A 24,537-nucleotide genomic window follows, 5' to 3' on the forward strand; every position below is an offset into this window, starting at 1 on the left:
TAATCGTCACAGAATATTACATCTGCGGCATCAACCGAATGGAATAGAAGAAAATCAAATTCAGACTTTAGCACTCACGAACAGATATGGTCACGAGCCCCAGCACAAGAAGGACATGTATGGCGCCATCGCACGTCCTCCTGATGCAGCCAGGTTAGCAACCTTAGTAATGCCATGTGGCAGAGTGTGCCGGCAATGACGAGCGTCTGAGTGCAGAGCCAATAATGTCCAGTCAGTGGAAGTGCGGGAAAGAACTCAATGAAATCACTCAGCTGCAACAGTGTGGTACCTAACCTATCCACAAGGCAGCAAATGTGCCAAACAGTTCGGTTCCTAACAACCAGGGCCTCGAGGGAAAACAGCGCTGCCCCCATTGAAGAGGCAGGACAACTTCCCAACAGAGCCCCATGTTCAATAGTGCAAATTCCCTTACTTGTCCCTCTTGTTCATCTGCAATCTTGCCACTCTTGTGTCTGTTCAAATCAAGTGCAATTCTTGTCCCCTGCATGTCCTCGGCTCTCCCCTGAGGCACACCGCACTCTCTTCCCACTTGCTGCGCTCCCTGGGTCAATCAGAAAAGGACGTCCCAGCCGCGGGTTCCTTATCAAGACAGCTGTGCTAAGGGACTCGTCAGGGGTCGGACTGGGCAGCCACAGTAGTGCTGTCAGTGTGCCCCAGTGGATTCAACTTGGCATCAGAGCAGTACGCCCCTTTGCTGCCCATTTCTCAACAGGGTCCTGACCTCCAAAGCCAAGAGCCTTATCGTCCATGAAGACAGTGCTGCAGAACCAGTGCTGCTGAAAGCGAGGTCCCTGGCAAGTCTGTTGCCTGCATCAGGGAGGCAGCGCGCTGTCTTTGCCGAGTCCAGTCACTCACGGTGTCTGACATCATCACGCGCGCTCTGTGTCGCTAGAAGCCCCCTGGGGTCCAGGGAGTTATGGTCGTGAGCCCTAGACCAGGTCAAACCCTGTCGGCATGACCGCCTTGAACCCGAGTTCGAGCACAGGCAGCTGTGAGTCCGGCTCCGAGTTATATCCCATCACAGTCGCCGCCCGCGCGCCAACAACGGAGTTGGCGCCAAACGTGCTGCGCGCCTGTCAAGAAAAGAAAACAAAGACACCTTCAGAAACCTCCTGTTTTCTGAGTACTGGATCAAAGTGCAGACAATTGCCGGGTCATGGGGGGTAAGGGGATCATCAACTGCTATGAGGCTCCAAGCCGGGATTGCATAGGTTGAGCAAGCATTAAGAAGTGCTCCTGTTGTACTTGATAGACTGACAAGAGTGATGCATGTATAGGTGCTTCGTACTATTCTGTGCTTCCCCAGCCTAAGTTGCACATCAAGCATGACAGGACACTCGTCTGTAGCCAGCGCATTGTCAGTGCTCGCCGGTCTTTTTTCTTTTTCTTTATTTATTTAGATTTATCAAGGGTGACAGCGCAAGCAACAGGGACTAGGTAGTCTGGGTGCACAAAATACCTGGTCAATGACAAAGGCGCCGTGCTTGTAGATGCCCACGTGGCAGAAGACGCATGCGTTGCGGTCCACTGCCACACCGTGCTCCACCGTCAACAGGTCAAAGTCCTGCACATTCAAGACCGCGCAACACTCAGCCCCAAACACTATCTCCATCCCTCCACAGCATGCGTCTGCCGTCCTCCTGCCATCTCTATGGATTTGAAATCTCCACTTCTACTCATGACTCTGCTGGCCTGACACACAATGTGGCAAGTCATGGCCCCAAGTGTTGTTGTTATTATTCGATGCACAACTTGATAGTCATGTATACCCATGTTCCAGGAAAGATCTCCCTCTGCTCGGAGAAGTGCAGGGCACCCCTTAAACCTTATAAAAAAGTATTATCATAAAGGAGCCAGGCCTGTCTCTTATGCATCCCTGCTATGCATGATGTAATAGGGTGCCCCATCTGGACGTCATCTGGTTACTCATGACCAGAGGGCAGAAATAAAAAGGAGAAATGGGTGGAAGGATGTCAGGGGTGTGCGCACCGAGAAGCTGAGGGTGTCGAAGTAGACGCCGCGGCCAATTTTGACGCCGGCGCCCTTGAGGAAGCTGGAGTGCCACCATGACGCGCGCGCTGCCTCCAGCAGGCCCACATTCAACAGCCGGTCCTGCAGTCACACGTTTTGCCTTCAGATCGAGTTCAGCAATTACATTAGATAAGACATAGTTTGGTGCCTTCTGTCACCCTGACAAAGGGCGTCTAATCTCAGCTCAACACAACGTCCAGAGGCACGCAGCCGTACAAAGAGCATGCAGAGATTGGCAGGAGAATCATCGGCTGCATATGGCTGGGTGCTGTCTCGTCCTCTGCCACAAACTTATGGTCTGGTTTCAGTTGGCGCCAAGAGCAGTGTTGCTGTCTGCCGGGCACCAAAAATCCGCAAGGATGCCACTTCTGTTGGGCAGGTGATTCTTTCACCAATTCACTTTACAGTCCCCCAGCAGGGGTGCTAAAGAGGGGAAAGGGGCGCGCACCGTGATGGAGGCGTTGATGACCTTGCTCTGGAAGGCCCAGGTGTACTTGGAGTAGGCCACCGGCTGCGCGCGGCCCAGCAGCACCCACTTGAGCAGCGCCGAAATCAGCAGCGACAGGGCAAGCAGCCCCAGCCACAACGCTGGAAGAAGCAGCAGAGGAGCCACGTACGGCAGGAAACGCAGAGCGGCCACGCCGGTGAGTGCGATCGTGAAGAGCGCGAGGGCCGAGACGAGGAGGGTCACCAGCGGCTGCAGGGCCGGGAGCACCCAGTAGAGCGCGTGCTGGAACGCCCCCTTTGGCGTGGTGATCGGCCCTGCGCGCGCATGCATCAGTTAGTTGGCTGATCAGCGTCTGGAGTTCAACGCACCTACTGTGAGAGACAAAGCCCTGATCTGCTGTGTTTCTTCAGCCTTGCCACATGTAATGAACACTGAGCTCGAGCTGCCTTTGAAGGTGCTCACCATTCCACACACAGCATTCAGACGTCAATGTGTGATACACAGACATGCAGAATGCTCTGGGGCTAGGTTCCATCAAAGCAGACCTCTATTCGTGCAGGAGACATGCAGGAAAGATATGGTTTGTCCCAAATCTTCTTCACGTACCGGTCTGGTGCTGCGAGGTGGAGATGGCAGGCACGCCCATGAAGAGCGCGTTGCTGCCCAGCTCCTGCCCGATGTCGGCAGCGGCGATGGCCCCGAGCACCGCGCCGTCGCCCAGGATCGTGCCCGGCATGATGACCGCCGTGACCCCAAACACCACCTGCACACAATCTCCCCGCTCAAATCCAAGCACAGCGAGGCAGCCACCGGTTCATTGCGCTTGGCACTGTGACATAAAAACAAGATCGAGCCAAATAGTGATTGCAGCAGCCGCCAAGCTATACAAGACCTAACAAGCTTTACCCGGTACTTCCAGTTCTGCAGCTCCCATTTGTCTTGTGCAGCTGTAGAATGACGGCTAGGCAGTTGGACCACAGCCCGGTGGGTCATTCCACTCCCCCCAACAGCAAAATAAAGAAGGTATTTGGCACACCAGTAAGGCAAAAGAGTGCAGCATTCGCGCACCTGCTTGCCGATGTCGATGGGAGCCACGAGCATCGAAGTAGAGTCGATGGCGAGCGAGGAGACCATGTTGGCCATGTCGCCCACGTGCGTGCCGTCGCCAATGTTGAGCATGTCGGGTGCGGTCTGAACGTTGCAGAAACGGAAGGTAACCCAGTTCCCAATGCGCGCTCCGAGGCAGCGCAGCCAGACGGAGATCAGCCATGTGCCCTGCGCGTACGCGACGAATCGGCGGAACGCGTTCTCCACCATCCGCTGGCTCGCCCAGAAGCGCACGCCGATCCACGAGTGCCGCCTGCGACGGCCGCATTGCTTGCGTCAGCATGACATGGTACACATGGGGAATATTATGGCCTTTGTTTTCGAGTGTGCGTGCTGCCGAGCGACCAGCAAAGGCACCTTGCTGGACTTGCAGCAGCAGTGGCAACCATCTGAAGTGTCTGAAGCCTCTAGCGAGTCGGGGTTTGGTGGTGTCTTGTTCAACATAGGTTCAGCCTGACTTACCCCCATTATTGAGGGATGACAAAGCATGCTGATTTACCAGGTAGCATCCGGACCTCCTAGCCCGTGTGAGTCATCATCAGAGTTGCGCAGCAGTCAAATTGGTCCAATGGGTAACCATGCGAAAGCACAGGGCCTCTGCTTAGACAAGGCAAAGAGTGAGAGGCAGCGCACTTGTGCACGCCGGCATGCATCTGCTGCACGAGGAGCCACTTGAGCAGGATGGTGGCGGCCGCGAGCGCCAGGCCGTACGCAAGGAACCCGGCAATGAATGCCGCCAGGAATCCGAAGATGCCTGTTTTGGTGCATGCGCGCAGGAACGCCTCGTAAACCGCGCCAGCGCCGCCCATCAGCTCCTGTGCATGCGCAGCAGCCAGATCTCACGACTCATCCCTGCACTAGCCTGTATAATCCTGATGGTTGTTTTCAGCAGCTATGAGATCAAAAATAACAAGGAACCTCATTAACACGACGTAATGGGACTCAGAGAAGCTCATTCTCAAGATGCGCCCCCAAAAATGTCCATATCACTGTCTGTCGGTCTGTGGGAAGTTTACAGTGCAGGAGGAAGGGTGACTCACCGGGGAGATGACAGGGAGGATTGCCAGGTAGAGGGGTGACATCAGCGCGATGATGCCCGCAGCTGCAAAGCCTGGTGTGTACGTCGTTAGACCCGTGCCCACACCCAGACCCTGCAATTTCAGCCAAGCGATGGCTTAGTAACGGACCCATCTAAACATGGTCTCTTGCACCTGCTAATCAGCCCACCTTGGGCTTGCTCAAACGTGCAAGAGGTCTGCATTATGAATGCTGCTCTGTCGAAAATAATCTCTGGCCTGAGGTTTCTGACGCAAGGCAGGGCAGGCATATGCCCTCATTGAGCTGGAGTAATAAGGGAGTAAAGAAATAACCATAGCTCATAGTCCCCGATCCCCTTTGCATTCTTTGAGAAGCTACACCCTGGATCTAGACAAAAGAGGATCGGATGGAGAGACAATCGTACCTGGAGGATGGTGGCGGTGACTGTGTAGCCGAGGTAGGAGCAGAGGACCATGACGATGCCCATGAGGTACAGGGCAGCCAGCTGCAGGAGGGACGCCACGCACGGGTGCAGCGCGGTGCATGCCAGCGGCCTGCGCACATGTGCCAATGACTCATCGCATGTCATTATAATTTTTAGAATGAGCACGCGAGCTTAGGTCATAAGTAGCCTGACAAAGTGCCCCTACGTACCCGCCGCAAGTCTTGCAGTAGCAAGCCTCTGTCCTAAGACCATGAAAAGCCCACAAGGGAAGGTGCGGAAAGAGTTTTGTTGCTAGAAGGGAGCTCCCTTCTGGTCTTATTTAGATATATTGCATTGTTGGGATGGAGTGGGATGCCACCAATCAACGCAGCATGAGCTGCTGCCTTCGGAAAACGCAGGACATTCCAATATCACAAACACGCATGCAGGGATAGTATGATATCTCCCGGGTGGCCAACAAGAGGGAAAGGGGTGCGCACGCGTAGAGGTCGCGGGTGGCGAGCATGGCGTTGCCGGCTGCGCGCGCTTTGGCGGCGGCGGCCTGCTGGCCGAGGGCCTTCATCAGGGCCAGGGGGTCCTTCTTCTCGGCCACCAGCTTGGAGCGGCTCTTGCGCAGCGCCTTGAGCTGCGCGCCCGCCTCCAGACGGCTGCCCGGCTGCACCGCCGCGTACGGCTCTATGCGGACCCGGTCCTCCACGATCACCTGTTTCAAATTCAAACTTGAAATCATGCTAATGTCGTGCGACAGAGTGGATTCACCATGTCCTGACAACCAGTGATGCAGATAGAACCCCTTGAGCTTCACCCTTGTGCAATTCTTTTAAATTGCCAGGGCATGCGCACATTCCAAACACCGAACATACTGCATGCTGGAAGACATAGAAATAATTCGCCAGGGGCTGTGCTTTTGGCCCCACTAAATGACACATTCCCCTTGCGGCACACTGTCAGAATTCACTGGAAATGTACGAAAGCGTAGAGGAGCTGTGCAGAGCCGTGAAGGGGCGAGGGGTGCAGCGATTATACCTCGCCAAAGTGCAGCAGGCCGTCCTTGAAGTAGTGGCCCAGCAGAGTGGCGCCCTCGTTGATGGCCACGTCATCGCCGATGTTGATCAGGTCAAAGTCGGAGAAGTCCAGGCTGTCGATGTACACGTTGCGCCCGATGCGCGCCCCCTGGGGCAGGCCACAAGCACATGCCATCAGCTGGCTTTGTTCATGGCTGCAAAGTGCGCCAATGGGTGGCCAAATGCACCTCATATCAATGTTGACTTCCAACAGTGCTTCCCCATTCAAAAACACAAGGATCAGCATTGAAAACTGGAGCGAAAGATCTGGCAGAGGGTCAGGAATTCGGTGCATGCATCAAGCCAAGGTCCAGGCTTGTAGTAGGCTTTACATGAGTACTGCCAAGCTGTGGAAGCAGAGGTATGGACTTACCAGGGCCCGGAACCACCAGACGAGGAAGGGTGTGCCACGCAGCTGGTCGGCGAAGAGCACGGTGGTGAGGCCAGTCATGCGCTGCACGAGCCACCAGCGGAAGAACTCGCAGCCGAACATGGGAATGGGCCGGTGCGCGTACAGCGGCGGCTGGAATGCGTGCTTGGTCACCACCGTCGCTGACATCAGCAGCGCGCCGAAGCACAGCCACGCCGCTGGGATCGCCGGTAGCAGCGCCCACTGTTCGCACACGGGTAAGCAACATTGAAAGCAGGCGCTAAGAGGGTAGTTCACATCCTTTCTACCACTTACTTCTTGCAGGTTTGTATTCAGCTCCCATTAGGATTCCTCTATGTCTCTACCAAACTCCACGGCGCTCAATTCGGCAGCGAATTGAGGGTGACTTCTTTTATCCACGAGCACAGTAAACATGCTGTCCTCCCTGAGGCATGCATATTTCCCAAGCGAGTGCATATGAGCAAGCATGCATTCGCACAGAGCTCTGAAGGATTGAAAGAAGGATGCAGCTGCCCAGATGTGGGAGTGTCGCACCAGGCTGGCGTGGAAGCCGAGTTTGACGATGAAGTGCACAATGGGCCACGCGCAGAGGCAGAGCACAGTTGCGAGGTACACCATTCCTGCGCCGGTCGCCAGAGACCACCAGATCGCCCCCCAGATGCTCTGCGTCGGCCCCACCTTGGCCTCCTGCTTCTGCTTCGGCGGCTGCGGCGCCGCCGGCATTTGTATCACTGTCTCCTTTGGCTGCTTCTGCAACAGAACCCCAGAAACAAGCTCTTCAGCCAGCTGAGAATATCCATCCAAAGACCATACCTTACAGGCCTGGAACACAGAAAGGTTAAAGCCCAACAGGAGACGAATAAGACTACAGACTACTAAACTCTGGAAAGCCGTTAATACATATAAACTCTGGAAAGCCGTTAATACATATAATTAGTGAATATAATCACCTGCTGCAGCTGCACGTTTTGTGCGCTGCCAGATGACGGCGCAGGCGCGGCTGGTGCCGGCCCCTGCGTGGCAGCCGCCTGTCCGGATGCGGCAGCCGCCGCCCCGACCGCGGCCGCGCCGGCGGCCGGCAGCAAAGGCTGCTTCTCTGTCGGCCCGGTTGAGGCCGCAGCCATCGACTCCTCTGGATCGGGCACCTGCTCGTGTGTGTGCATGCGTGCATTTTCAGTATTGTCTCTTGCTTAACGGAAGGTTCTTTTGCCCAATGCTGCTCCTGACTTGAGCACCCCTGAAAAATTGTGTCAGGTTTTGGAGCTTGCCGGGAGCTAAGCAGGAACCCGATGCCCTGCTGAGCATGACTTCAAGCAGTTCGGCAAACAAGCCCGCATGCATGCATCAGGAGTAAGGCTGCGCACCTCCTCTGCAGGGGCCTTCTTCTTGGCGCCGTCCTTGGCGCCTCCGGTCATGCCTGACTCCTTTTCCAGATCCCTCAGCTTCCGCAGCGTCAGCGACCCAATCTGCAGCAGCACATGTGTCAAAGTATCAATAGGACTACCCACCTTCAACAGAGGATGCTCAATATTGCACTTAAACTCGTGAGGAACAGCAAGCAGCAACTGTGTTGCGTAGGAGCTTGTGATGTGCCAAGACGTTATGAGAAAGTGTGTCTCAAAAATGAAGTTTGCTGACTCATTTAGCTACTCTATGAGCTCCTAATAAGGATGAGCTACCAGCTACAAGCATAAGTCCCTATCAAAGGTTGCATATCCCAAGTGCATCCCAACCAATACAAGGAGGCCTCATTGCTGGTGCCCCCATACCGCAGTCAGGCTTGTCTTCCACACCTCTATGCCAGGTGCTTGCATGTGCTTGCATGTGCAACAGCTCGAGCTGGCACTTCCAGTGCACAAAGAGGAGACAACGCACCTCCTCGAGGGGGATGGGGCGGCCGAGGGCGCGCTGGATGCGCGCGCGGACTTCCACAACCTGCATGGAGTCGATGCCCATGCCTGCCAGGTTGTCATCCTCGCCGATGGAGTTGGGGTCGATGCCCAGCAGCTCCATCACCATCTCCACCAACCCCTTGCCATCGTCATCATCACCCTGGGGAACCAGATGATTTTCAGTCATGGAGGTACCAAAGTAGCAGATTCAATCGAAGCATAGTCAGCTTTTGTTCGGGACCCTCAAAGCCGGGCACTCGATAAAGCCCAGAGTGGCTGGAAGCAATGTAATGTGACTGATTAATGGCACAATTGGAAACATGAATAACCCGGCAAAACAAGCATTTCAGCCGGGGATGCGGAGAACAATAACCAGTAGCATCTGTGATGGCTATTGAGGCTCTGCCCAGGTGGGCTTGGGAGAAGTCAGACATACAATTCTGGTCAAGGGACTGATCTTGATGCATCAATAGCAATGTACAATCTTCCAGATTTTAGTCCAGCAGTATCGAAAAGAGAGGGGAAAATCTCACGTCGCCGTCCTTGACGGCCTTGGCAAAGATGGACATGACGGGGCTGAGCGAGTTCTGGCGCACGATCGCGTCTCCCAGAATGGCCAGGCACTCGTCGATTGGCTGCGGCGTGGAGTGCTCCAGCAGCCGCCCCTGCAGCTTCCCCTGCACCCGCGCGGAAGCTTCCCTCAGCCGCCGATTTAGAAAACATTGCCCACCCCTGTCTGGTCTTATGCATACTTGCGCACAAAACTGCCGTGTGTATGTCTGTTTCATTGTCACCGTTGTGCCAGTGCATGCGCATTGCACTGCCTAAAGGCCATTGCACAATACATGCTGCATGTCAGAGTCTCGCAGATACGAAGACCAGTGGACTGGTAAATGTTTTTTAATCTTCCATATGGGAGCATCAACGGGCATCGTGGTCAAGGTAGCAGTACGGCAGAACATACCTTCATGATCTCTGCCACAAAGCCGACATCGGCGATGGGCCCCCACTGCAGGCTGAGTCCTGGCAGGCCGGCGATACGGCGCGCCTGGCACAGCGAGTCCACTGCAGCGTTTGCGTACCCGTAGTTGGCTTGGCCTGCACGCACATGCAGACAAATTCAGTGTACAGGCATTGGGCAACTATTCCCAATATGCAATCATTCGTTGATCATGCAGGCTGCAGAAACCCAGAGTTTTGTCCGTAGCTGAGCCAGCTGAAGCAGCCAATGTGAATTGTGCGGGCGGATAATGCAATGCGCAGATTGGGGACCTTCAGTAATGTGACTCTGTGTTTTTACTTATAGGAGTCTAGCATTTTCTCTCTAAGGAACCCCCCTTGACATTCTGTGATTCTCTAGGAAGGAAGGAGTGATTTGCAGGGCGCACCCTGGTGACCGATGGAGGACACGACGGATGAGAAGACGACAAACTGCTCCAGTGAGTCAGCTGACTGCGACAGCTCATGCAGGTTCCACGCGCCCAGCGCCTTGGGCTTGATTGCCCTGTTCCAGCTCTCGCCATCCTGTACAGCAAACAGTTGGAATTCTGGAATGTGAATTCTTGCCGGAGCACCGGCGGTGTGCCGACTGCAGTGTTCAATACTGCATGCACTATCCTTGCAGCACTGCAAGCCCGCCACTGGCTCTTCTTGTCACAACACACATGCCACAACTAGCCCAACACAAGCACGCAAACTTGAAGCACAGACGAGGGAGCCCTATATGAACTCAAACATGAACTCAAGAGAAGCCGAGGTGCCCTGCCATCCATCCAATCGTCCAAGATTTTCAAGGCAAAGAAGCTCTTTTCTTGCTGTGATGCACATGCAATCAAGCCAAACATGAATTGTGACATTAAACGTGCCCACAGAGCATAACTTAATCCGCATGACAAGGGATTTGTTGGAGGGTGGACCCACGTGGTTCATGATGAGGCGGTCCTCCAGCACCATGGCGAGGTGGAAGATGCCGGCGAGGGGCGCGATGCGCGCGCAGTCGGCCAGAAGCTGCGCGGCCTCGTCGCGGTCGCCGCAGTCCAGAAGGGAGACCTCCACCAGGACCCCCTCGCTCTGCAGCATCTGCACCGTCTTCATCTGCTCCCCCGTGCGCAGGCCCCTGCGGTCGCGCCAAAACCACAGGTCAGCCTTCGCATGCTCGGGTACAGGGATGGTATTTCTGCCCATGTCCTCTCTTGCAGTTCTGTGGTACCCTTTCGCCAGCCAGTCCACCCAACAGCAAATCAGCTCAGGAGCGTGTTAGGTAGGCTGAGACCGGTGCAGAAGCAGCGTTCTGCACTGAGGATAGGAATAGTTGGGAGCTGCTTCGGGAGGCTCCCTCTTGCATGAAGACATGACAAGTGGCAGGGGCCTGGCATGCCCGAATGAGTGCTTATGTACATGAATGAAGTGCACAGACATTGGTGTTTGCAGAGTTCCCCCCATGGTGGCATCTTGCGAATGCAACCACAGAGCTGCCCATTACCAACATGAAGGACAGCATTGTGAGCACCAGGAGTAGCCAAAAAATTGCAGCGCTCACCGCTTGGAAGACAGGACGAGCTTCTTGGCGCCGCGGCCGACCAGCCAAGCGGCGAGGGCCATACCGAAGCCGCCCAGGCCGCCGGTGATCAAGTACGTGCGATCCTCGCGCGCGATGAACTTCTCCAGTATCTTCATGCGCGGCGCCGGCTCCGTGCCCTCCTCAACCTGCACAGGTTGGGGGACTTTAAATTATCCTTGTCATTCAGGCCCCTTGGCTGTATGGAAGAGTACCGTCATTGTATCGTGTGCGCCTTCCATCAAGATGGGTGAAGAAGCAGACTGGCCTTTGCCGCTTTCAAACCCCCGTTATATCTTCTTTACGTGCCGGCTTTTTAGCAAAGGTGTCCCTTGCTCCTCAGAGTTCCTTGTGCAGTCTCCGGCACCCGCCTTGCCAGACAGGCATGGCTCCCAGCAGGCACCTGGGTGCCCTGCCAGGACCCAGTCTTGATGGCATTCGAATATTGCACGCACAGCAGGATGGCAAGTATGTAAGCAGGAGGCAAGCCCACCTCAGGAGCCGCCTTCGCATCAGCCGCCGCTCCCTCAGAGCTGCTGGCCTCTGCGGCTTCCTCCTTCTCCTCGACAGGCTGGATCTCCTCGGGCACGTTGCTGCGCGGCAGCACCAGCGCCGGTGCCGGCGCGCCGGTGGCGGCGGCCGTCTTTGCAGCCGCGCGTGCCTCCTCGCTCGCGCCGACCTGGATCAGCACCTTGCCCATGTGCGTGCCTGCGCGCACGCACAGCACTCTGAGGCTTGTCACACTTCAAGAACCTTCATTGAACACTGCGCCAGACAGCCTGTGATGCAGGCTGATGGGCTTGTTATCAGCGCAACACTATGCCCACATAACTTTCGTATAATATTTATCCTCCAATGCAGCGCCCTGCCATTAGGCCTCTAGCAAGCCTCTTGATGAGAAATTGGAAGCATGTGCAGAGGTGCGTCCTGCCTGGACGCCCAACCGAGTGGTCTAAAGGACATCGAGGGCATGGCATGCTTTGGTATGGGACAAAAAATGTGCGAGTGCGGACCTCCGGCCAGGAAGCGGAAGGCCTCTTGGGCGTGATCGCGCGAGTAGACAGTCCAAGGCAGCGGCTGCACCTCACCAGACTCCATGCCCCTCGACAGGTGCTTGTGCGCATCCCACACCTGAAGCCAAAGATCCCATGCACGAGCTCAGTCCAGGATTCAACACATGCGTGACATAAGCGGTGGGGGACACCAGCACTTGCCAAAAATTGGCATTGTTGTGAGGCTCTTCAGAGCGCTGCAGTCCACACCAATACAGTGATCCTCTGTAATCTTTCGAAGAGCTGACAGCCCTGTTCAACGCTAATTTTCAATCCCTAAATGGGAACGGGCAGAAGTGACGGCTCGGACTGGGCAGGAGGCCGCACTGGCGAGTCCAACCAGGGGTAGGCCTTTGGCAACCCGTGACTGCAGCTTGTCTGCAGGCGCAATTTGCCGACTGGCGGGACTGTGGGGCATGTGATAATAACATAAAAGGGGCCGAGCAAAAGGCGCGCACCGCGTCCTTCTGGGCGCCCTTGAAAAGGGAGTCGAGGTTGATGCCGTGGAAGGTGATGTTGTCGTGCATGGGGCGCATGGAGAGGGCAGTTCCCTTGAGGATGTCATACTTGCCGATCTCCAGCAGGTGCCCGTTGGCCGCCAAGCAGCGCACGCTGGCCGTCAGCTTGTCGTCCGCCAGGCTGTTCAGGCACATGTGCACGCCCTCTCCCTTCGTCTGTGCGCGCACATGGAAGCTTACGTGTCAGGAATGTAACATTTGGGGCAGATCACAGGCATACATCGTCTCAGCTTCAGACATACATGCCCTGGCTTGAGCTATGCATGCAGCAGGACCCTAAATCAGCGTCCACTGTTCAGCATGCGCCCCACCCTATTCTAGCAAGTCAAAGATCTCATAGGAGGATTGCAAGAATAATGCTTGCGCATGCAGGAAACTTGTCCTACCACCCCTGAAAGACAAGGGCGAACGAAAAGAATGGCAAGCAGAGCAGCAAATATTGCAATATTGGTGCAAGCAGGGGGCAGACAGACCTAGACCAGTTTGAAATTTACACCAAAAATAAGAAATTGAGTATAAAACCCACCTGGTGCATGATCATGTGCTCGAATGAGGTGGAGCGCGAGTTGCCGATGTGGTCCTCTCGCAGTCCCGGGAAGGTCTTCAGCAGGTACGCCTTCTTACGGTCAGACCCGCACGTCGTAAACACCTGTTCCCATACAGACATGCATGCTCAGTCCTGCTCCTCTCTCGTTTCATCCAAAAGATACTGCACAGAAACGTAAGTAAGCATATCCCAGGGTCCTTCTGGTTTGTGGCAATTGCTCGACAAAATCAGCTGGGCTCCGGAGACCTTCTGTCTTCCCGCTGACAAGCGGCATGTCACTGATGCTGCTTCAACAAGTCCAAGGCATATTGTGAATCAAATACGTCCCTTCGAAAATCAAGCAGCGAAGTTCACTCTAAGAAAATGCTGGGCCAGCCATGTGCCTTTCTTTTCTGCCTTCATGCATAGCAGGTCAAGCTGGCAACTGAGGATCCTGCCGCTCGCAAATGCGAAAGGGTAAAGAGATTAAAATACAGGCGTGTTCTGCAGAGGCGAACCTCGCAGCCGCGGTGCAGGCAGATGCGGATGGCGGCCAGGCCGACGGCGCCGGTGCCGGAGTGCACGAGCACCTTGTGGCCCTTCTCGAGGCCGCCGCGCATGACTAACGCGTAGTAAGCGGTCAGGTACGCCACCGGGACCGTGGCCGCGTCGCGCAGCGACCACGCCTTGGGGATGTCCCACACCTGCGCGCATGCATTTTCACACCCTCAACACCCTGTGCTACAAGCATACCTATACTCTGGCTCTTTCTCAAGCCACAAGCGGCCTCACCATGCCACTCAGAAATGCATCCGGATCATAAAACCAGGCCTCAATGAGCTAACAAGTGTCAGAGGCACATAGGACCATGTTGATTTTAAATATCTCCAGAGGTGCGACATGCCATTGACAGCAATAAGAGGTGACGGCATGGGTGCATGTGTGGTGAGTAAGAGGTGAGTCACCAGGTAGTCACGGGCGAAGACGTGGGTGGCGATGGCCTGCTTGGCCACGCCCATGATGCGGCGTCCCTCCAGCATGCCCGAGAACTCAAAGCCCAGCATGCAGCCGACGTAACCGTTACTCATCATGTCCCGGTTCAGCTTGCCGTACGCCAGCATGACATCCTTGAAGTTCAGCGCGCCTGCACAGCCACAAAGCCACAACATGCTCAGGACTTCAGTCTCCGAGGCATTTATCCTCTGTAAAAAATGCATGCGGAGCCCAGTATCTTATACCACTTTTGAAGGAGTCAAGCTGGCCATCAGGCTGTCTTGGCTCCTGTGAATGTGGTGCATTGCCGTGCCATTTGTGACTGTATACACTGAAACAATGGCACAGTCAACATCCTGAAGAGCCCTTTCTTTGGGGACTCCATGGCATCCAGGAGCAGGGAAGACCATGGGGGAAAAGAATTAAATGCAATGAGGGCTAAGCACCTGCAAGTGACCTGGAATGGCACAGGCAGGGAAGACTGTGGGGGGAAGATGAAAACAGCCAAAAGGAGCGCGCACCATAGGTGACCTCGCAGTGCTTCATGTTGGGCGCAGGGTCAAACTCGTTCTCCACCCAGCGCAGCGTGCTGAGGTCTCCGTACTGCCCGATGTCCATGTGCGCACCGTAACGGGTCTCGCTCGGCAGCTTCTCCTCCGGGTCCCAGCAGACCTTAATCATCCTATTCAGGCAAGGAACCCCTCAGTGCCTGATCAGACCGTGCAAACCCACCGGTCATGCATGCATGTGCCCAGGCCATGATGAAGATTTTTGAAGTTTTGATTGCCAGGGTGCATGTGACTGCCTGCTCTCAATGCTGTGAGGCCTTCTCAAGCGACTCTGACGTACAAATACAAATCCCCAGCGACTGTTCATAGCATAACGGCAAGAATAGTGCGGCAACAAGGGGATGTAGATAGGAAAAGAATCAAGCTGGGCCGCACTTGTAGGTGCCCCACTTGCCGTCCACAAAGACATTCTGGCACATGTCCAGCTTCATGGCCGTGGCCAGCATGGCGTCCGCCTCTGCACGCCACAAGACACACCATTAATCCCCCCCCTTCTTTCAGCCTCTTTCACACATCACACACCTCGACATGATGTCCTGAAAGCCTTTCTAAATCTCCAGTAACATGGCTGCACATATACATCGGCTAGACATATGAGGGACCCCGCAGCAGCTCCCACAAGATGCATCACTCGTCTGTAAGGAAGGGATAGAATGCAATTGTGCCTGCTTTTGCAAGCTGCCTTTGATACCAGGTGCTGTCAAGCACATCAAGCTGGCACCACAAGGTTCAGGTGCTCGTATGCAAACCTCCAGTGGGGGTGCAGGTAATCAAAACTCTTTCTTCTAGCTCTTTTTTCTGCAACACCTGCATTTCGCTGGTTTCCCAATACCGAGCCAGGCTTGTCTTTTGTACCCCTATCTTGGCATGCCATGCTACAGACTTTGTGTGCAGAAGTATTGACAAAGAAAAGACAGGGAATGATGGGCGGGAAATTGCACCGGCGGGGTCCTGCTTGTTGCCGCGGGCATGGGTGAGGACGGGATCGCCGTTGAACAGCAGCCGCAGCCGCTCGCCCATCGGCTCGGTGCGCGCGGTGCGGTAGAGGCCGCTCGTGCCGGGTGACGCCGCCACGCTGCCGTACAGCCACAGCCGCCGCTCCGGCACCTTTTCCTTTGGCTGCGCCTCACCGCCTGCACCAGCTTTATAAGTTCAATGCGGAGGGTATCCTTCATTTATTGAATGTTCCAGGAGCACCCAAGTTTTTGTGCTGTTTTATCGTACTGCCTCGGCGCGAATCGCCGCATGCATTAACATTTTAGGCTCATTATGACGGGACCCATTACTGCAATTTTTCAATGACAGCCAACTAAGTTGGCGCTGTGTCACCGGACTGTTTTTTGGCTGCGCATTGCCGCTTGTTGTAAATCCGTGAAAACGAGTGCATCCTATGCACAAGCTGACCTCTCAACTCTCCCTGTGTCAATTACAGGACGCTGGGCTTTCCCTGCAGTTCTTACAGCCCTTAAAACAAAGTTTGTCATGCAAATAAGGCGAGTGTCTTGACTGGACAAGCGACAGCTGAGCCCTGCTGCAGAGCTTAGAGAGGTGTTTACCTTCAAGTGCGGGTGCCTCTGCGCTGACAGCAGGTGCGGCTGCCTCCTCGGCAGAAGCCTCGCCCTCTTTCGGCTCGTCCTTCACTCCAGCCACCTGCTTCTCCTTGGCCAGGAAGTCCGTCAGCCACACCTGTTCACACAGGCATCCAAATTCAACCCTGTGTTGCCAGAGAAACCACACCAAACACCGCAATCTTTCCAAGGGACAATTCATTGCTGTCTTGCCACAAAGACAACATCGGAGACCACAATGGTGGACGATGAGCCTGCAAGGTGATGCTTGACAGCAGAGCACACACTGCCACAGACTGTACATGCAAACAAGCGCTAGAGAGAGGCGCAAAGCTAGCAGCTGGCTGTGTGGATAGGTGGTCCCAGGGTTCATGATAATGATAAAAAGTTTTTAGATAATTTTGTAATACTCATTATTGAGCTTTATGTTGCCGAGGCTGGTTTATAAGTCACATTTAATTCTGTATTTTCTGCATGTAAATGATTATACTGTATAATGTCTCCATTATCTTCATTTCATACCCGCTTTCTGCCTGCCCAGCCCTTAAAAATGACAATTTATTATGAACCACCGTGATACTCAAATTAGAAGTTACAAGGCGGTCACCTTCATCTCATCGGCTGTGGCGCCGACCTCGGGGCCGGACATGAGCAGATGCTCCTGCACGGGCTCCTTGGCGATCTTGCGGTACAGGAAGAGCGCTGCAAAGTCGGCCTCATCCGTGTGCACCGACACCTGCCCAGCAACCCAGTCATTACCATACATCGCACCGCCCGGCCAGACGCATAATGTAAACGCACCGCCTTTTTGTGAGCATTGATCGCCAGGGAGCCACAACGGGTGATCAACTAGCTGGAGATCTAGTGCAAAAAAAACAAATGTCAACCACCACAGCCTCCCTGATGCGTAAGCATGCAAGGGTCCACCATACAGAGGGGAAGCAGCATGCAACGGCGTTCCTGGGGACCTTCTGCCACATCACTTCGCTACTACAGCAGCCCTGTCCATCAACTGCTGTCCAGTGCCTTTAACACTACGAACCCTCAGCCTCGTCCTGCAACACCCTTGCATGCAAGGTTCAAAACAGTGCAAACTTGGCCGCACCCGCTGGAGGCCGACCTCCTCCTACTGTCTATTGTAAAACCCCTAATCTAGGTTAGCAGGCAGGGATTGAAACAGCGCAAAAATGGGCGCACCTTTGAAAAGCCGACCTCCTCCAGCAGGCGCTCCCAGCGCTCGCGGTTGACCCAGAGGCCGAACTCGCGCTCGTCCTCAAAGTTCCAGCACTGCGCGTCCAGGCCCCACAGCAGCGTCGGCAGCACCGTGGTCATCTCGAAGAAGAGCAGGAAGCCCCCGTCGTGCAGCGCATCGTATATATTTGTCAGCACCGCTGAGCGCGCACAGAGACACAGCCGTCAGCAGGGCGAAATCTCGTCAGTATGTGGCTCCCCACTAGGCAGGACATCACTCTGGAATCATGTGAGAGGGATTGTCCAGAAATGTATTGCTATGCAGCATGCCGCTCTACAGTACTGTCATAATCAACGCTCTGCAGCAAAGAATGTGGGCGCCTGATGCATTACCATACCATGTGCAGAGCAGCACCAGACATCAGCAGAGACCAAGGCAAGCATATATGAATATCTCCAAGACGTGCATGCACACGGTTGTGTTCGTATGGTGGAAGAGGGACAGGGCCTCACTCTTGAGGTTCTTGCCGGTGTGGAGCACGTTGGTGGCCACTGCCACGTGGAAGGGGCCCTCCACCTCAGCAGGCAGCTCCTCATTGATGTCCCAGTTCTGGCACAGCATTCCAACCCATCGTCAGAGGAATGATGAAACTCCGGACCGAGCAAGTCACAAGGCATAGCACAGCCTCATACCCATGACAGCAGCAATGACAGCACACTAAATTCTCCTCGTATGAGGAATAAACTAGACATCACACAAAACAATATCGCCTGGATTTGTCTACCCGGCGCTTTTGCACTGTGCTGTATCATGGTGACATTACAAATATCATCAGCTTTGCCTTCCTTCATAAATGGGCACTGCATTTTGAAGAACAGGGCCCCAACTGACCAACCCGCACACTTGCTTCTTGAGATGACAGCAAGGCCGTAATCCAGTGGAGCCTGAGCAACCTGTTCATCTGCTACCCCATAAGCATCTGTTATGACAAGCATGGATGCAAAGCGCACCTTGAACATGAGCTTGGGGCTCTTGACGGACTCGATCAGGCCGGCAGAGAAGGCCGAGGTGATATCTGTGGCTGTGTAGCGCAGCAGCTCGTGGTGCATGTCCGTCTCAAACAGCGGCAGTGCATCCTTAGTCAACCCTCCGGTTCCTGCTCCTGCCTCCAGCACGCGGAAGCCTGCATGCACATGCCATGTGATGACTCACCCCATTCTCCATGATCTAAGTGGCAGACACTTGTGCCTGCAGCCGCCACGGTGTTCGGACTCTTATGTTGCCAATTTCTCCATTGTGGCCCTGGCCAAATGCCTGAGGGTCAATTTTCTTGCATGCGCGCATGAATGGGAGTGAAGCCATCATGCGAGGCTCAGCATGCTTTCACACAACAATGTGCATATCCACAGAGAACCCAGAGACAATGGCTCGCAAATGGATTAGGGAAGGTCTGGAAGATCCCCTTTATGGTGATAAGTATCCTGTGCTGCAGTGTGTGCTGACAGGTATGCGGCAGGGGATGATCTCACCGGTGGGCATGTTCTCCAGGATGATCTCGATGAAGAGCTTGAGGGTGTCGTAGGAGAAGGAGCGGCAGGCCGGGTCCTTCACATACACCGTGTCGTGCTCTGGGTGCGCCACAATCGCCTGCATTCACATGACTCACCGTTAGTCACCATCAGTCAACAAGGAAACATGTTTAATTGAGCTGTCAAGTCACTGTTCTGATCTCTAATTCAAGTGATGCCAGCGCCCATCTTTAGTGTGTGAAATTCCTGGTTCTTGATTGTTTTGTATATGTTGTTGATCTTTGCCTCCCTCTCGCAGTCTACAAAGAGGGAAAGGGGCAGAGCTTGTGACGGGCTACACATGCAGCTTGTCTGCAGGCACACCTTGACTCCCGGCACGAAAATGGTGTGACAGTGATTGCAGAATAGAAGACAGTTATAAGAAATCATGGGAAAGTGAATGTTGCTGGGGCCCTGCAGCACCTGCATGGGGTGAGTCAGGCTCTTGACGGCGACGTCTGGCCGCGAGATGTCCCGCGAGATGCGCGACAGAACGTGGTCTGGATTGCTGAGCATCGCCTCCAGGGCCTCGCCCTCCGGGCAGACCTCCTTCAGGCTCAGGCACAGACGCCGGATCTGCACAGCAGTGCAATCACATTTCTCAGCATGCTCCGTTCACACCTAGGTAGCCCGCACCCCCGCCGTGGTCTTACATACCTTTAGCTCGCCAAGAGTATATCGCAATTCATTGCAACTGCAATGCCACTTGCACAAGCTACCCTTGATGTTGACTCTCCCGAACAAGTGTACGCCTGTGGTACATAGCAGCGGGCGAAAGAATACTGTAAGCAAGAAGAAGGCTGTAAACCCAGCGTTATGCCACATGCGCAAAACCTGTCAGAAGGCTTGCGAGCACGGCGTTGGGCTTTGTTTTGTGCTGCCATGCTGAGCATGCTGTAACAGGGGTGGCCATGCACAGATTGCCTGGTTACAAACAATCAGAGGGATAATTCCACAGGAGCAATTTTGTGTACACCCTTTTAGGGGTCAGAATACACTCGTTTCACACGTTTGTAGGGATAGCACTGGGCTGCCCGGGCTGCCCACCTCGGACAGGTGCTTGGGCAGGCTCCCGTGGACTTCCTCGTACAGGTCGAAGCAGGGCAGCAGGACGGCTTTGCAGTACCCCTTCATGTCTGACATGTACTGGATGCGCGCCTCGTCATCGTTCACGCTCAGCCCGTACGGCACAAACTTCACGTGGTCCGTAATCGTCCTGCGCCAGGTTTTGAACTCAAGCATTTAGCACATGTGTCAGACTGAGACTGAATGCCTGAACATGGTTCACGTCGGTGTTTTGTACGTTTGTGCGCGCCTCATTTACCGCATGCATACATGTGAGAGTCTCACCCTTCTTCCTCCCACCACACAAATACTGGTGCACACAGACCTCACAAAGAGTGGCAAAATGTACACATGCATTCACCCTCCTAAGCAGTCTTGGCGTCAGAGAGCACTTGAGCAGTGGGAGCGAGCAAGAGCCTCCAGAAGCTGCAAGGCAGACAGACACATGTTGTGAAATTGGTTTAAGAGGGAGTCAGGCGTACTTGTGGGTGAGGTGGGCTGCTCTGCGGGGTGCCACAGTGAGCTCGAGGCCACTGATGGTCGCCAGCTCGTTGGTCACAGTGCCCATGAAGCGGTCCATGGTCACCTGCAGGATTTCATTAAGAGATTCAAAGAAGGCGCTGTTGAATGAGGCCCTCGTGCCCACTATCGTTGAGCGTATGGTGCAATCCTGTCAGCAAGGCTGTGTTCAAGCCAGACAATGCCGCAAGGAGGTCTTACTCTGATGCTTGGGTGCACCAAATACAGTCTGTAAATCTGATGTTTTTTAACCCTTGCAGGTAGTTATGCAATTCACTGTGGCAGGGCTAGCCTCGAATGCATGCCTTCCATCCCCTTTCGCACAGCAGGTAATCACACCCCTTGGATCAGACGGTATAAAAAGAGGTCTTTAAGGTTGGTGCACACTAGAATATGGCTGTTGTGCATGCCGGGCGCCTTCATGTGCAGCCCCGGGCATTCTCATTAAGATTTAGAGGTAAAGAAGGGAAAGGAAAAGCAAGGGGAAAAAGGGTTGCGCACGTAGATCTGGCCGTCGGGTGTGCCGGCTGCGCAGTTGATGAGGATGGAGCGGATGCGCGTGGGGATGCGCAGCTCGTAGTCGGTTGTGCCCGCCACACTCAGCTGCAACATGCCATCCAGCAGCCGGATCCAGCACTGGTCCCACCTGAAACAGTTTTAAGTCAAATTAAGGGTGGGGTTGCCTGACTCTTGGGCTTGATTTGGTCTCCTCAGTGCACCTGGAAAACCCACGTCTGTGTGACCTTGTCCAGTGCTGCTCCAAAGGGCTGGACCACATGTGACAAGATGACATGCTGGATGCTGAAAGGGGTCAGTATTTGGACATAGGTCATGTAATGGTTGAGCTTTTCAAAAAGGGGATAAACTGGCAGCCTCTATGTGCAAGGGGCATAGAGGGACGGCGAGGCCGACTCACACAGCGCAACATTTTGAGCAACACTTTCAGGGCAAAGAAGTGCGGCGCGCACCGCATCATGGCGGCAGCGTCGGAGCTGGCGACGCGCTTGACCATGCGGAAGGTGTCACCGTAGGTGATCCCGGTGCGGCCGATCATGCGGTAGAAGGCCTCGCTCTGGATTGTCTCCATGGGGCCAAAGCCCCACTTGTGCATCCACAGCTCGTCCTTGTCACCGGGGTTCTCCTCTTTTGGCTCCTCCTTCTTCGCGCCCTCCTCGGCCCCGGGCACCGCCTCTGCCGACGGCGCTGCCGCCTCGGCCTGCGCGGAATAAAATTTGTAAGGTTGTATGTACGATGTAAGATGAATGTATTATGAAATGGATTTGTAAGATCACTCTCTTTTGTCACGAGTGCTTGCTGCGACCCCAATCAGTGACACGGTCTCTGATCAGTTGAACACAGACTCCCTTCGTGCCATCTGAGTCTGGTCGACAGTGCCCATGCTGTGACTTGTCAGCAGCATGTGCGGGCCTACAACATCCAATGAAGAGTAAAACGAGATATTTTGGCGCTCACCGCCTCGATGGCAGCCGGCGCATCCGCAGCTGGGGCAGCCTCCACTGGTGCTGCTGCCTCCTCCTTGACTGCCTGCGTTCCATAGCAGAAAGACTCAGATGCCGTTTCACGCCACCCTCAAATCCACGCGATATGAGAGTCTAGTCTTTGCTGGCTCTCCCATGCACTTTCCTTTCATCCCTGTTACACTAGGAGACTTTGCTGTGCCCATCACTGCTTCCTCTCACCCTCCATTGGCGCGAGTATGATCATAGGATGCCACCAGCTGCTGAAAACAAAGGTTGGAAAGGGCGCCCACCTCGGCAGCGGGAGCGGCGGGTGCAGCCTTCTCCTCCTTGGGCTCTTCAGTCTTGGCGGGCTCTGCCAGCATCTTGATCATGCCCTCGCAGATCAGGTCGCCCGAGTGCAGAACCTGTCCATCCACCACCAACATTTAGAATTATTTAGACTGCACAATACAACGTGCATCCAACCAAGGCACTGACGTGGGCACCCACATGCACATGACCAAGTGCAGCATGCCCGAATGCGTGCTTCACATTAGAGTAAAATATAATGTTCCCATGGGAAAGGATTGTCTCATATGTGTGCATGGAGAAGCAGTGCAGCCATGAAGGCCGCAAGAGCTGCTGAGCTTGTCAGCCCTCTCTGGCCAGGAGCTTGAGCAGCCTTCCAGCGGGCCAACATTGAGGCCACAGGGTTTTACTACACCAAATGTTGGTTTCAGTGAAGTAGCGGGGAGCACTCACGTTGAAGCGGTTGTCCGGTGCAATGAGCACAGCCAGAGCGATTTTCTGCCCCTCCTCGGCGGTGACTGCCTGCCGGATCTGGACGTCCTCAAAGGCCACGGGGGTCTCCTCCATCTTGCGCGACTTCATGCTGCACAGAGCCTCCCACGCCGTCACCACGTAGCTCGTGGCCGGCATCAGAATGCGGCCGTCCACCACGTGATCCGCCAGAAACTTGTGGTCGCCGCCTGCGATAAGGCAGTGCGCATGCATGCGTCAGCACCGCTGATTAAATTGAGTGGTTCTTGAGGGCAGCGCACGAGACAGGACAACGTGCATGCATGCGTCAGCCGACCTGCTTCATTATAAACAGCCTCGTATCATACATTCCCGCCTTGTTCTCAGACACAAACACACATATCCAAGTGAGCAACCTGCTTCCTGACAGCTGTCCCTGGCACAAACTTGCTCAGGTCTAGCTTTTAGGTACACCTCGCAAATCATGTTGAGGGCTTGGGCCATCGCTACGGTGCGCAACCAAGGCAACAGCACACTGTTGGTCCCTTGGCAGGCAGGAGGAATCCCTGTGCACTCCTCGTCAGCCAGAGGGGCATGGGAGCCTGCCAGGTAGCAGGCCACATGTGCGGATAATCTTGAGGTGGTTTTGTTCAGCCGCCTGGGAAAAGGAGGGAGGGAACGCACCGAGATCCCAGATCTTCTCGTACTGGCCTCCGCCCAGGCGGCTGGCGTAGTCCTGGTAGCCTGCCGAGTCGTACTCCTGGGTGTGGTTCCAGCTCACCAGCTTCTCACGGATGTCACGCGGCAGCTCTGCACATGCGCACACCTTTCTGTCAACAAATGTGACTTGCAGCATTTGCTCCAGAGTCCTGTCATTTCAGTGCCGCATGCATACGAGACTCATTATACTTTGTACATTGTGTGAGATAGCTAACCCTTAGTTGGGCAACACAGAACCAAGCTCTTCACAGTGAAAGTGCACAGGTGGCAGAACAGTTCGGGAGTGGCTGCGACGGCTTTCGGATAACCCCTCCAAGTCAGTGTCTACAGATACTAGCTAGTCCAATACATCTGTATGCTTGTCCTGGAGCACTGTATCTCAAACATCTTCTGCACGTGACCTCAGCAGAGCAACCGCTCAGCCGTTGCCCCTAAAAAGAGAGTACCAGTCTGGTCGTCCTCGGGGACGGCCCACTTGAGCGCAGCTCCCTTGCGCCACAGCCCGGCCACGGCCTCGCGCAGGGACAGAGTTGCGTCATCTCCCTTCTTCATCGACCCCACGTACGGCAGCGCCGCGCAGTTCTGCCGCAGCGGCGCGCGCATGATTGCGTGCGGGCCGACCTCCAGCAGAATGGCGTCCTCGGGGATCGCCGCGCAGGCCGCCTTGAACTGCACGCGCGACTTGTAGCTTTGCACCTGCGCATGGGCAATCCAATTAATGTGTTAGAACCTTTTTAATCACCTTGAACGGCAGGGATCGTGTCATATGGGCACTGCTGTGTCCTTGCTTAGGGTGCGGTGCAAATACTTGTGAGACCTCCCAGGGGGAAAGTGTTATGGTGGCCTTGCCGCATAAACAGGCAGCCTAATGATTGGGGGCTGTGTTGGTCGCCTGGCTGTGTGCCTTGAATGGTCACTTTTGATCCACCGGGGTCGCTAGAGCGCTGTGCATGGGGGGGCTACAGCAAACAGCGCCAGCCTTTTTCTAACAGCGTTTTGCACCTGCTCCCAATCGGTGCACATTCAATGTCTAC

The 24,537-nt window shown here is 54.8% G+C and overlaps 1 protein-coding gene across 1 annotated transcript in view; it reads right to left on the reverse strand.

Moving 5' to 3' along the window:
• COCSUDRAFT_49000 (hypothetical protein) overlaps nucleotides 1-24,537 on the reverse strand; it is a gene marked incomplete at its 5' end in the record, with an annotated part of 31,066 nt that continues 6,529 nt past the window's right edge. Inside the window, 46 exons of the mRNA XM_005643557.1 lie at nucleotides 1-1,094; nucleotides 1,481-1,585; nucleotides 2,011-2,133; nucleotides 2,501-2,814; nucleotides 3,107-3,263; nucleotides 3,569-3,860; nucleotides 4,241-4,422; nucleotides 4,648-4,758; nucleotides 5,070-5,199; nucleotides 5,570-5,793; nucleotides 6,117-6,263; nucleotides 6,528-6,767; nucleotides 7,080-7,295; nucleotides 7,496-7,690; nucleotides 7,910-8,011; nucleotides 8,421-8,597; nucleotides 8,971-9,114; nucleotides 9,402-9,535; nucleotides 9,826-9,961; nucleotides 10,358-10,553; nucleotides 10,977-11,143; nucleotides 11,488-11,702; nucleotides 12,008-12,125; nucleotides 12,505-12,720; nucleotides 13,091-13,213; nucleotides 13,609-13,794; nucleotides 14,056-14,234; nucleotides 14,605-14,765; nucleotides 15,028-15,109; nucleotides 15,594-15,785; nucleotides 16,209-16,338; nucleotides 16,828-16,956; nucleotides 17,418-17,611; nucleotides 17,925-18,021; nucleotides 18,423-18,595; nucleotides 18,942-19,059; nucleotides 19,404-19,556; nucleotides 20,028-20,196; nucleotides 20,528-20,631; nucleotides 21,066-21,210; nucleotides 21,533-21,780; nucleotides 22,038-22,109; nucleotides 22,336-22,449; nucleotides 22,787-23,013; nucleotides 23,468-23,593; nucleotides 23,950-24,199. Of these exons, the coding sequence (XP_005643614.1) occupies nucleotides 951-1,094; nucleotides 1,481-1,585; nucleotides 2,011-2,133; nucleotides 2,501-2,814; nucleotides 3,107-3,263; nucleotides 3,569-3,860; nucleotides 4,241-4,422; nucleotides 4,648-4,758; nucleotides 5,070-5,199; nucleotides 5,570-5,793; nucleotides 6,117-6,263; nucleotides 6,528-6,767; nucleotides 7,080-7,295; nucleotides 7,496-7,690; nucleotides 7,910-8,011; nucleotides 8,421-8,597; nucleotides 8,971-9,114; nucleotides 9,402-9,535; nucleotides 9,826-9,961; nucleotides 10,358-10,553; nucleotides 10,977-11,143; nucleotides 11,488-11,702; nucleotides 12,008-12,125; nucleotides 12,505-12,720; nucleotides 13,091-13,213; nucleotides 13,609-13,794; nucleotides 14,056-14,234; nucleotides 14,605-14,765; nucleotides 15,028-15,109; nucleotides 15,594-15,785; nucleotides 16,209-16,338; nucleotides 16,828-16,956; nucleotides 17,418-17,611; nucleotides 17,925-18,021; nucleotides 18,423-18,595; nucleotides 18,942-19,059; nucleotides 19,404-19,556; nucleotides 20,028-20,196; nucleotides 20,528-20,631; nucleotides 21,066-21,210; nucleotides 21,533-21,780; nucleotides 22,038-22,109; nucleotides 22,336-22,449; nucleotides 22,787-23,013; nucleotides 23,468-23,593; nucleotides 23,950-24,199 (7,557 nt within the window). The 3' untranslated portion in view covers nucleotides 1-950. The remainder of the gene's footprint in view (nucleotides 1,095-1,480; nucleotides 1,586-2,010; nucleotides 2,134-2,500; nucleotides 2,815-3,106; nucleotides 3,264-3,568; nucleotides 3,861-4,240; nucleotides 4,423-4,647; nucleotides 4,759-5,069; nucleotides 5,200-5,569; nucleotides 5,794-6,116; nucleotides 6,264-6,527; nucleotides 6,768-7,079; nucleotides 7,296-7,495; nucleotides 7,691-7,909; nucleotides 8,012-8,420; nucleotides 8,598-8,970; nucleotides 9,115-9,401; nucleotides 9,536-9,825; nucleotides 9,962-10,357; nucleotides 10,554-10,976; nucleotides 11,144-11,487; nucleotides 11,703-12,007; nucleotides 12,126-12,504; nucleotides 12,721-13,090; nucleotides 13,214-13,608; nucleotides 13,795-14,055; nucleotides 14,235-14,604; nucleotides 14,766-15,027; nucleotides 15,110-15,593; nucleotides 15,786-16,208; nucleotides 16,339-16,827; nucleotides 16,957-17,417; nucleotides 17,612-17,924; nucleotides 18,022-18,422; nucleotides 18,596-18,941; nucleotides 19,060-19,403; nucleotides 19,557-20,027; nucleotides 20,197-20,527; nucleotides 20,632-21,065; nucleotides 21,211-21,532; nucleotides 21,781-22,037; nucleotides 22,110-22,335; nucleotides 22,450-22,786; nucleotides 23,014-23,467; nucleotides 23,594-23,949; nucleotides 24,200-24,537) is intronic.

Source organism: Coccomyxa subellipsoidea (genome assembly GCF_000258705.1).
Source record: "Coccomyxa subellipsoidea C-169, whole genome shotgun sequence".
In the NCBI taxonomy this organism is placed as follows: domain Eukaryota; kingdom Viridiplantae; phylum Chlorophyta; class Trebouxiophyceae; family Coccomyxaceae; genus Coccomyxa; species Coccomyxa subellipsoidea.